This window comes from Orycteropus afer, unplaced genomic scaffold, assembly GCF_000298275.1.
Source record: "Orycteropus afer afer isolate SDZICR_OR568_19922 unplaced genomic scaffold, OryAfe1.0 scaffold00064, whole genome shotgun sequence".
NCBI lineage: Eukaryota > Metazoa > Chordata > Mammalia > Tubulidentata > Orycteropodidae > Orycteropus > Orycteropus afer.
In genome coordinates, this window is record NW_006921651.1 from 12,497,986 (window position 1) to 12,510,716 (window position 12,731).

Here is a 12,731-nt window from a genome sequence, read left to right on the forward strand (position 1 = left end):
GATCACTCACATTTGTTACATTGCCCTTTAAAATGGCAGTTTTGCAAACTAATTTAAAACATGCCACAGTTAATTTCAGTTTCCCTGGGAACTCTCAGCCAACTCCTTAAATTTACTGTAATTGTTAAATTTTAATGTGTTAAGCTTTCATATACTTTATAACACACAAGGAGGGACTGTGTTTTAACATACATGTCGGAAATTCTAGTGTTTGCTTACATCAGATAAGCATTTAAGTTTCAGTTGTACTTTTTAGTTTGTACTATACTTGAATTTTCATCCTAAATACATAATGTAGTTACTGTATTAATATTAATGTAATATCACTGTTGATCGATGCAGATTAAAAATCATTCTCAAATACGTTGAAATCTAAATTGGGTAGGTTTTTCTTTTGTTTCCCGTAATTCATATGCAGAACTACCCATCTCTACGTTTTCCAAAATCTTCCACTTCTAGCCACTTTTAAAAAAAGAAAAAGATGAGGAATGAGTAAGAGCAGAGTTCATCTGTAATAAAAAGATCTGTTAGTTCACGTAATGCTAACCAACACCCCAGCTTATCGGAGGTCAGCGTGGTTACACACCTTGTTTACATTTCCTCATTATTGAGTTTCCTTGGAGACTAATAAATACAGAGCCCAAACAATTACATCATCCCTTCCAACAGGCAAGCCCTGAATCCGCCTGGCTTCTGGAAAGACCAGTATTCCCATGGTGGTAGAGATACTCCTTTTATGTACAAAACAGATCTTGAGAGATTCTCTACCAAGTGAACATCAGAATCTCCTACCCTACCTACTTTTCCATTGGCTTCTCTTCTATTTGGAAATGTGTTTCTGTGGCAGGAGAAGGGAACAGACACTGGTTGGATACCTGCTGTGTGCCTGGCACTGTGTTTGGCACACTCGTGTGTCACAGCAAGTTCTTGCAAAGAGGCTTTGTTGTCTTCATTTGAAAGATAAGAGAGAGAAATGGGCTCAGAGAGGTTAGATAACTTGCCCCAGACCGAACAGGAAGTGACAGGAGAAAAACTGAGCCGTGACAGAAAAAGAAGAGCCCTTCCCTGGTGCCCAGCACTCAGTGCTGCTTCTGGGAGTTGCTGTGGAAAAGGAGAGAGGAGGAAGACATTGTGATCTGGCCGGTAGCCATGCCTCTGTCCCACGGTGTTGTAGTGTTGGCCGAAGCCCAGGCCACCCACCTACAGCTCACTACAGTGTCCCTTGGGACCACAGCCTTCAGGATGATACATTATTCCTTTCTGTGATTGTGCCAGAAAGTTCACTTGACCATTCTTTGATTACTTGTAAAGTTTTGTTTTATTTTTTCCTTAATTGGTTATACTTCCCCTGGTGTGAATTATCTGTGTAGGCTCAGCTTTTCGATCCTATATTCAGACAAAGTCAACTAAACATAATTTATACAATAAAACTACTGAGTCTGACTCACTGAAGAGAAATCCTGTCTGAGTACTGAAAAAGAAATCTTCATCGTAAAACTGTTTTCATGTTGTCTTTTATTTTAAATTAGGTGTATAATGAATTGTTATTTTTTATGTATAATGTTTTCCATTCTCAACGGAAGACTTGAAGATTTAGCAAAAATGAAAAAAGAAGGAAAAAGGAAAAGGGTGTTCTGGGCTTGGGTGTTTAAGGAAGAGATGAGGGAGGCTTCAGCAAGATTTTCTGAGGGACCCAGAAGAAGGATGCATGTTGAGTTTAGCAGGGGAGTGCAAATGGTTAACGCTGTCGCTCTCGGCTGCTAACCAAAGGTTGAAGGTTGGAGTCCACCCAGAAGCACCTTGGAAGAGCAGCCTGGTCATCCACTTGTGTGAAAAATAAGCCCCATGAACCACAGTTCTCCTCCGACACACATGGGGTTACCATGAGTCAGAATTGACTTGGGGCACCTGGTTACTGGTTGAGTTTAGCAAGATGCACAGAACATGCTCTCTACCTGGAAGTCATGGATTGGTCCAGAAACACTCTGCAGAAAGGACTGAAGTCATCAAAAAGCTGTTTTTTTTTTTTTTTTTTTCAAAGATTAGATTAAATTTTTTTTTTTGGTGTTTGAAAGAAGCTCTGAAATGTTGTAGCTGTGGTAATTATTTACCGAACTCCCAGCAAATCCAGGGTCAGGGTGGGAAGTGCTTTGCCAAATGACAGCAGAAGAGGAATGAGAACACTTGGAACTCAAAGGTCCTTTCATGCAGCACCCCTCTGCACCACCCTGTAGCAGGTATCCCCTGCCTTCTGTCTGATGAGCCTTGTCGTTCTCCCACAATGAACAGACCCTTGCTTCTTTAACCCCTTTCTGCTGGAGCATGGAACCCATCTCTGCCTGTTTAACAGCTGCTTCACCCTGTGATACTACAGCCTTTTTATCTTGTTTGTCTAATCCTGATCCGTTCTGGGAATTTATCTGCATCTTTTATCATCTCCTGCTCTGAACTGACTAAAGGGACTTTGCATACCCCTCTCCTCCTGGTACCATAATCCCTCTGGAATGTGTCCTGAAAGGAGGTTTCAGCTCTGACTTAGATCCTGATAGCCCAAGACATCAAGGGATCTCCTGCTCAGGGCTACCCAGCAAGAGATCAGGCTTTACTGGGCAGAGCTGGGGCATGAACCTTCACACATGCCCTCTTAGGAGACTTCACCTCCATGGCCTGTGGGTCTCAGCAGGTACTCAGAGCCCCTCAGTTAAAGTTCAGTGTGGAATCAGGGTCCTGTGTAGCTCAGCTGGTGCACCTTACTCCCTGGATCTCAGCCTGTTCTGCCCATTGTGGGGTGCACATAGGAAGCCCCCTTTGACTTATCTTCTGCTCTCTGCCTGCAGGAAGTCCTACACATAGGAAGTGCCCACAACCGAAGCGCCATGCCCTTTACTGCCTCGCCTGCCTCCAGCACATCCCCCAGGGTTATCACCAACCAGTACAACAACCCTGTTGGCCTCTACTCTTCCGAAAACATCTCCAACTTCAACAGTGCCTTGGAATCGAAGACAGTAGCCAGCGGGGAGGAGATGAATGGCAGACCGTAAGTAGACCCAGGAGTGCTCCTCTGGTCGGCCTTGGGTGACGTTTTCACACCATATCAGGTTCATCCACGCTGGTGAAAGAAGGGGGAGCCACTACCCCAGGGAGGAAAAGTCTGCTTCAATAATTACCATATTTTAATGCAAATAACTCACGTTATATCTTTTTTGCTAACTGCTCTCTCCCCACTTCGGTTCACAGGCACACTATGCTAGTTTTTATTATTATTATTATTACTTATTTTTGCAGTGTTCTCTCCCCTCCCCTCCCACCTCTGGTAACCAGCAATAAACTTGTTTTTTTTACAGCAACATGTAAAAGAAATTAGCATAGCATGCTTATGAAAATATGGGGTGGGCGAAGGCGTGGTTGGCAAAATAAAACTTATGATGTATGTTATTTGCATAAAAATACAGGACCACCCACATTCAGTCCCCTCATGTATGAAAATGGAGTAATATCACACAGCATGTAGGGTCATGGTAAAAATAAGTAGTGTGGACAGTGTTCAGCCCTGTGTCTGGCACAAACTTGATTGATTAATCACTGTTGTTAGGTGCCGTCGAGTTGGCTCGAACTCATAGCGACCCTGTGTGCAACAGAACGAAACACTGCCCAGTCCTGCACCAGCCTCACAATCCTTGCTCTACCTGAGCCCCTCGTTGCAGCCACTGTGTCAGTCCATCTTGTTGAGGGCCTTCCTCTTTTTTGCTGACCTTCCACTTTACCAAGCACGATATCCTTCTCCAGGGAATGGTCCCTTCTGACAATATGCCTGAGACCTGTGTTATTATTGCCCTGCTTTCTGTTGTCGTTGTCACCTTGTAATTGACCATTTCTTTCCCGGCAGCCCTGCTGCTTCCTGGGAAATTCTTCAGTGTTCATAGTTGGGGAGTGTTTGAGAGGAAAAAGTATAGCTTTCTGCTTGTGTTCACCCTCTGATCGAAGTGAGGGAGGGAGAAGTATTCATGATGCATGTTTTTGGTGACGCATGGTTTGCTACCTCCCCCACCTCCTGAGTGGACCAGAAAGCATTGAAGGTGAAGCCTTCCACAGTATATAAATGTCTTTCTCAGAACAGGTTCTGAGCTGGGGCCAGAAAGAAGCAGCTGAACCAAGGGCATTGGAAACATCTTCTCAGGACTGGGAAGAGGGCCCCTTCTGCCACAGACCGTTTGGTGTAGCTGCCTCTAAGTCTTTCTCAAAAATCTCCCCAGATCTTCCTAGCAGGGGTGCCCAGCCTCTGCTCCATCCCAAACACTTTGAGGATGAAGCCAGAAACAGTGAGAATACCAGCGGCCCATGACAAAGGAACTAGGTTTGAGGATGGAGATGAGATCTCTGTGGGTGGAAAGACTAGTCAGAAGCTGCAACCTCAAATGCTCAGAGGTGGCAGGTGGGGTAAGGAAATGAGGGAAGAGCTCTCAAGGCAAATGGGGGAGAGAAAGGCCTGTCGGGGGCTGGAGAGCACATGGCGCATCCATCGGGGAGCACCGCTTCACACGCCAGGCAGACCTGCGTGCAGCTTGAGCGTACTCATTTAGGATGATTTCTCGGATTAAAGCAGAAGTCACACAGCCCCTTCTCAGTCGGGACCTCTTGACTTCTAAATGTTAGTGCTAAGTCAGACTTGTGTGAAAACACCATGTGGACCAGACTTGTCTCATCTCTGAGGATCTTTACCATTTGGGGTCCTCAGTTCTTGCATTAACCCTGAAGGTCACTTTGCCATTCAGTTTCTCCCCAATTCACCTTTCACAGGAATTGGCCCAGCTTTCAGGATAATTAAATTGTGAATGAATTGTTTTACCTGCAGGTTAGGAGATTCTAAGGTACCAGAGGTTCCAAACTAGTTATATGTTTGGAAAGGACTGTTGTGGGAACCCCTCTTGAGGGTTCAAGTACACCATGCATGTAGTCTCCCTACCCTAAAAAGAGAGACAGACACTGTTGGGCACCCCTGCTTGCAGGCACCTGTGCCCAGCACTAAGAGGGCACTTTAACGTTTCTTACACACTAGTGGGCAAGAGGAACAAACACACTTTTTGCTGGATGACTTGAGCTTTATAAGATGTAATGGTCATTGAAGAAGCCCTGCTGCAACATTGGTTAAGTGCTTGGCTGCTAACTGAAAGGTTGGCAGTTCAAACCTACCCAGTGTCTCTGTAGGAAAAAGACCTAGCAATCGAATAAAGACTATAGCCAAGAAAACCATGTGGGGCAGTTCTCCTTTGTCACACGGGGTTGCCATGAGTCAGAATCGACATCCAACAACGACAACAAAGGTCATTGGCATTTTATCATAGTAACCAAGGCTCAGTGGAAACTAATGCTGCTTCTTCCCCACATTCTGGTACAGCAAGGCCTGCCTGGCTTGAGATAAGACGCCCTTCAAGGTGGCTGCGGGGGCATTTGGGTTACCATGTGCAAGGGGCCGCCACGCTCTCCATGCCCACGCTCTCCAGGGAAGCTTCCTCCCAAGCAGTCCAGCGAGGAGCTGAGCGGAAACCGGGACTGCGATCCGGTTTTGGTGCTGGACGCTGAGCACGTGACCCTCGTTTACTGTCCCAGAGTGGAATGTTCTGTGATCTGGATTTAATAACCCAGGAAATGACACATTCTTAATTGAAAGAGGGGCTATGCATTGGGAGGAGTATGTGCCTGGGGAGTGTTTTTAGTATGGCCCTGGCTATTTTTCCTTCATTAATGTCTTCTTTCTTCCTGTGCTCCCGGGTGCCTGCTCCCTCCCCCGACCTGAAACAGTTAAATCTGAAACTGTCAGGAGACTGTACAAGTCTTTCCTGCAGCCTCCGTCCCCTCCTGTTGCAGACGTTTTTTGGCTGCAGCTGCCCTCGGAGGCTTTATCAAAAGTCTCCATCCTGATTTTCCCAGCAGAGGGGGCCCAGCCTCTGCTCTGTCCCAAACTCTTTGAGGATGAACTGAGAAACCGTAGTGGGAAAACCAGCAGCCGTCGCAGGGGAACTGCCCGAGTCGGCTGTGCTGCCCGTGTGGGGTCCCTGTTTACTGGGGTGTTCCTAGAGAGGCCATTTGCACTCTTAACAAAGATTCTGCACACCCAGTGGCCACAGGGGAGCATCGCTTGTGTGGTCAGCATGAGTCCCGAGCCTGCTCACTCTCACTGTTTAGTCTGTGGAATTCGCTGAGGTTCCGGAACTGGCTCGCTGCGCGCTCTGTGTCTGAGGTCATCCCCAGTTCCCTAGGGCTTGCCCTGGGTTTCTTTGTCCCCTGTGTTTCAAGGCATCTTGGTGAGTGTGTGTGGTTGTTTGTCTTGTAGGACTTCCCAGAGCCAAGTCCCAGTCAGATGAGAACACAGACAGCATTTCTATTTCCACATTAAACTGGGAAGGCAGGTGAGAGGATGCCTCTGCCTCTCATGCCCCCACATACGTAGCTAAGCGGGAGGCCTTCAGGAGCCCTGTCCCTATGGGTGAGTTCAGTATAACAGTCATTGATTGACTGTTGGCTGCCAGGTGGGTGAAAGGAATGTTGCTCAGCTCAGTAGAAAGCCAGGACCTGTCTGTCATCGGACCTCTGGAAACTGAGTTGAGGGACCTCTGGCACTCTGGGGAAGGAGCTCTGGTAGAGCACAGTGCCTAAAGCATTTGACTGCTAACCAGAAGGCTGGCAGTTCAAACCCACCAGCTGCTCCATGGAAGGAAGATGAAGTCATCTACTTCTGTAAAGATTTATTGCCTTGGAAACCCAGTGGGGGTCATTGTGAGTCAGAACTGACTCGATGGCAGTGAGTGGCCCTCTGGGGACCATGGGGAGCTACATCATAGTCATGTTTGTCCCTGGGTAGTGCAAATAGTTAAGTACATGACTCCTAACTGAAAGGTTGGCACTTTGAGCCCACTCAGGTGCCCCAGAAGAAAGGCCTGGCAATCTCCTAAAATAGCGTTGAAAACCCTATGGCATGTAATTCTATTCTGCACAGGGGAGATTGCCATGAGTTGAAATCAACTTGATGGCAACTTGTTTGTTTTTTGTTTTTTGGTCATTCTCTGGTAATTCAGGGGCCTGGATTTAAATCTTCGTGTGAGACTGCCTGGTACTTTACTAAAGGTCCAGACTGTGGATATAGAGGGACCTGTGTTTGAATTCCAGCTTTTCCTTTTACTACTGTGTGACCTTGAGCAAATGATGTAACTTCTCTAACTCAGTCTTCTCATCTCTGGAATGGGGCTCATACTAACAGCCTCACCGCTGGGCTGTTGAGAGGATGCAGGGAGATTGGAATAAAGAAAGCACCCAGCTCAGGGGCTGGCCCCTGGTAGGTGCTCAGGAGAGGCCAGTTATTATTGATGTCATTGCCCATGAACAGCTCCAGATCCATCGCTTCTGAGTACGGGGGGCTCTTGAAGGGTTGGAACATATATACAACTCTTATGGAGGAGCTTTTGCTATGACATACAGTAGACTTCTTCCTGGTGTTGTGGCTTAGGTTCTGCCAGCAAGCCAGCACAATCCCTCAGCTTCCTGGTGAAGTAGTGGTCTCCGCATGGAGTTCTCCTGACCAACACACTGGTCCCAAGAGACCCGCTCTGCCAAGTTGTGTTGTTCTCAGGCATTCCCATAAGCACCAGTGAGGCATATTTCTAAGCAGGTGCAATGGGCATAAAGGGATATATTGTTCTTCATTAAACTGATGTCAGGGGGATTATATTAACCCTGACTCAGTTGGAGCTGGACCATAAGAAAAACCTCTATCTTGCAGGTGGCTTTTTGTTCCTTGAGTTGAACTTGCCCACAGCCCATAGAGAACTGACTGTGGTGTCTAGGTGTCCTCCCCTCTTCTCCTGGGACCCATAATTTCTCTTCTGGTTTCTTATCCCATGTCCACCATCTATGCCTTAAAAGACTAAGATTTAGAGAGTACTCAGGCCAAGCTCTCCTTCCAAAGTGATTGCATGGGGTTTCCCAATATTGCATTTTTTGAGGTGAACAATGGGATAAGCAGGCTGGGACATCTCAGACCGAGGCGGTCATGTTTTGGGATCTGACTTCTCTTTTTTACTCCCGTCTTGACCATTGGTAGTTTGTAGTGTGTTGCTTACTTTCCATATACTTGTGTATTTTCCAGTTTTATTTTTACAGATTTTCACTTTCACTCATTGTGGTCAGAAAAAATACTTTGTATGTTGACAGTATTTTTAAATGTATCAATGTTTTGAGATCCCAGACATGAGCTAGGAAGGGTTTTTCTGAGTCAACCTGTCACGTTCACTCCCACCCACATAAAAATCAAGTTCCAAAATCTCTGTATAATTTCCAGCAAGCACTTAACTTTTACCATTTGGGGTAAAAGAGTTTTAACAAACTAATTAACCTTTTTATTTCATGATATATGTATATTCACATGCACTATAGGAAATAATACAGAGAAAACCCATGGACCCTTACCCAATTTCAAGAAGTTACTCAGTAACCTCTTGGAAATCTATTGAACAATATGGCAACCAGGTTATTGACATTGATCCAGTCAAGATACAGAACATTTCCATCACTGCAAGGATCCTTCTGGTTGTCCTTTTATGGTCCCTTCCTGTTCCACACCCCCACCCTCCTTAACCAGTAATCTGCTTTCCATTTCTGTATTTTGTCATTCAAGGATGTTATATTAATGGACTCATACAATATGTACCCTCTTGGGACTTTCTTTTTCCAACTCAGCATAATTCTCTGGAGATTCAGTCATATTTTTTTGCATGTACAGTTCAGTGGCACTGTTACTTTCACCACATTGTGCCACCGTCATCACTGTCTATTACCAAATCATTCCATCACAATGAATTGCTCCTAAGCAGTGGCTCCCTTCCCTGATCTCCCAGCCCTGGTGACTCCTAATAAACTTTGGTTCCCCTGTATATCTTGTCTATTCCAGATATTTCACTTAAGTGGGATCATATAATGCCTGCCTTCTTTGGATTAATGTTGTGTATTGTAACTTTTTCCAACTTTTTACTTAAAAAAAAATTTTTTTTTTTGAAGGCTCTAACACTATTTTTGGTGCTTCATACAAAGTAGATGGTCAGTAAATAACTTTTTAAAAATTGCATTGTGGTAAAATGCAGATGACAAGATTTTTGCCATTTTAACCATTTTTAAGTATTAGGTTTCCAAGGCAGTATGTCTACAGAAATAATTGCCCAGTCTTCCTTCTGAGGAGTGGCTGGTGGGTTTGAACTACCAGCCTTCTGGTTAGCAGTCAAGTGCCTTAGGCACTACACCACCAGAGCTCCTAAGTATATAATTCAGTGATGTTAATTGCATTCACCATGCTCTGCAACCATCACCTCTATTTCCAAAAGTTTTTCATTATTCTGAACAGAAGAAGCTCTGCATCCTTTAAGCAATGACATGCCATTTCTCCCTCCCCACACCCCAGCTCCTGGAAACCACTGATAAACTTTTATCTCTAAGCCTTTGCCTGTTGTCAATATTTCCTATAAGTGGGCTCATACAATGTTTGTCCTTTTTGTGTCTGACGTTTTCAAGGTTCATGCATGTGACAGCAAGTTCCAGAAACTTCATTTCTCTTTATGGCTGAATAACATTACATTGCATCGTAGACCTCAGTTTCTTTATCCACTCACATACTCATGAACATTTGGGTTCTTTTGATTGTTGTGAATAGTACTGCTGTGAACATTGGCGTACAAGGCCCTGAGCCCTTTCTGGGTTGCTGCCTTTGTTAGCTCCATGCCTGGGATAAACGAGGCAAAAAGAAAACCCAGGCAGCTCACTGCCATGTTGTTCCTTGGGCCCTGAGGTCCCTAGTTGGTTTGCTTTCTTTTCTTCATCTTTTCATAGTCTTCTTCTGTTTGTTTTACATATATTGCCCAGGATTTTTAGCTGTACTTAATGGGAAGAATAGGAAAAAAGACGGCTACTCCATCTTTCCAGATGGGGAAAAATTTTTATCAACAGAATGTCTTCTTCTGTTCAAGACTTCCTATCATTTAAATAATCCCACTTTCTGTTTCCAAACCTGTCTCACATACAGGTTGTTTTAGTGAAGAACTAAGGTTTATTCACTGTGTGAGAAAGTGACAGGGAACTGCCAAAAGTTCAAGCCAGATTCAGAAGAGGACATGGAATGAGGGATATCATTGCTGATGTCAGATGGATCTTGGCTGAAAGCAGAGAATACCAAAAAGATGTTTACCTGTCTTTTATTGACTATGCCAAAGGCGTTTGACTGTGTGGATCGTAACAAATCATAGATAACATTGTGAAGAAGGGGAATTTCAGAATACTTAATTGTGCTCATGCAGAACCTGTACATAGAACAAGAGGGAGTTATTTGAACAGAACAAGGGGATACTGCGTGATTTAAAATCAGGAAAGGTGTGTGTCAGGGTTGTATCTTTTCAGTATACTTATTCAATCTGTATGCTGAGCAAATAATCCAGCAGCTAGACTACATGAAAAAGAACACAGCATCAGGATTGAAGGAAGATTCATTAATAGCTTGCGATATGCAGATGATACAACCTTGCTTGCTGAAAGTGAAGAGTACTTGAAGCACTTAGTGATGAAGTTCAAAGACTACAGCCTTCAGTATGGATTACAGCTCAACATAAAGAAAACAAAAATCCTCACAACTGGACCAATAAGCAACATCATGATAAATGGAGAAAAGACTGAAGTTGTCAAGGATTTTATTTTACTTGGATTCACAATCAACACCTATGGAAATAGCAGTCAAGAAACCCAAGGACATACTGTATTGGGTAAGCTGCTGTAAAAGACCTCTTTAAGATACATGGAAACAATTAGTCCAAGGGACTGGTAGATCCTCAGCCTTTATGATCATGAGACCAGAAGAACTAGATGGTACCCTGCTACAAGTGTCAACCACTTGGAGGGCGACTTGGGTAGGAGATCCTAGATAAAGTGAGAGAACAATGTGGAACAAAACTCAAAATTACTAAAAAAGAAAATCCCCAAACATGGCTTGCTGGTCTGATAGAGCCTGGTGAAACCCCTGAGACTATGGCTCCTAGCTGCCCTTCAGGTCTGGAACTGAACTCACTCCTGTGACTTCCAGCCAAACAGAAGACTGGCATATGGGCCGAACATTTACATCAGGTAGATGTGCTCCTTGGAGAGGTCAGTCATGGGAGAACAGAAGGGCAGTGTGTGCACAGGGAGACTGCTCAGGGGGTGGGACAGGAGTGTATGGGAGGGAAGGACACAGGGAAGAGGTAACTATGGGGAGGAAGTGGGAAGAGAACTATTACATTGTGGGATATTGCAGTCAATGTTATGAGACAAAATGTGTATAAACTGCTGTATGGAAAATGAAATTGATCTGTAAACTTTCACCGAATAACAATGAAAATTAAAAAAAAAAAAAAAAAAAAAAGACCTCTTTAAAATGTTCAGAAACAAAGAAGTCACTTTGAGGACTAAGGTGCACCTGACCCAAGTATGGTATTTTCTGTCCCCTCAAATGTACGTGAAAGCTGGACAATGAAGGAGACCGAAGAATTGATGCCTTTGAATTATGGTGTTGGTGAAGAATGTTGAATATGCCATGGACTGCTAGAAGAACAGACAAATCTGTCTTGGAAGGAGTATAGTCAGAGTGCTCCATAGAAGGGAGAATAGCAAGACTTGGTCTCACATGCTTTGGACATTTTCTAGGAGGGACCAGTCCCTAGAGAAGGACACGATGTTTGGTAAAGTAGTAGTCAGTGAGAAAGAGGCTGATCCTCAGAGAGATGGGCTGACACAGTGTTTGTAACCGCCGTGGGCTCAGGCACAGTAATGATTGTGAAGATGGTGCGGGACTAGGCAGTGGTTTGTCCTGTTGCGCACGGGGTCACTATGAGTCGAGACTGACTTGATGGCACCTGACAACAAGAAGAAGGTTGGATCAGCAGTGGCAATTTTTTCGTAAGGCTTCCTTGCTTTAGTTGATTTATACACATACTCTTAAGTTGCAGCCACAGGTGAAGGCTCAAATTAAAAAAGAAAAAAAAATTGAGTAGCTCCTATATTCCAACTCTGTTGGATAAGTGGTTAAGGCATTTGGCTGCATTTGGTTACGAAAGGTTTGAACCCACCAGCTATTCTGTGGAAGAAAGATGATTCAGTCTGCTCCCTTAAAGATTTATAGCCTTGTAAACCCAAGGGGAGTCGCTATGAACTGGAATCAACTCAATGACAGTGAGTTTGGTTTCAGTTTATATCTCAACTCTGGACACTTTGTTATTCTTATAAAATCATCATCCTAGTGTCACTACGTTGTTCCAGGTCCCAGAGCTGTGGAGTTGGTCTTGGTCTTTCTTGTATTTATGACCTTCACCCCATGTATTTTTTGGCAGGCCTGTGTGTCACATACTGTCCCCTCAGCCTCTGAAATCCACCTGTGGGAGATGAGCTCAAGAGGACTTTCTTACGTTTTAAAGACTGCTGTTGTTGTTGTTGTTATGTGCCATCGAGTCGGAACCAACTCATAGCAACCCCTCCTTGGGTTGCCGAGGCAGTATCACTATGGAAGTAGATTGCCCAACCTTCCTTCTGAGGAGTGGCTGGTGGATTTGAACCGCCAGCCTTCTGGTTAGCAGTCAAGTCCCTTAGGCACTATGCTACCAGAGCTCCTTATACAGACACCTATTGTGTACTAAGAGTGACAGAAATAACAGGCAACCAATCCTAACAGC

General features: G+C 44.5%; 1 protein-coding gene across 1 annotated transcript in view; it reads left to right on the forward strand.

The window, feature by feature from the left end:
* Positions 1 to 12,731, forward strand: part of PDLIM1 (PDZ and LIM domain 1) — a 53,507-nt gene that overhangs the window by 28,777 nt on the left and 11,999 nt on the right. The window contains exon 2 of the mRNA XM_007940058.1: positions 2,838 to 3,037. Coding sequence (XP_007938249.1) covers positions 2,838 to 3,037 — 200 coding nt within the window. The remainder of the gene's footprint in view (positions 1 to 2,837; positions 3,038 to 12,731) is intronic.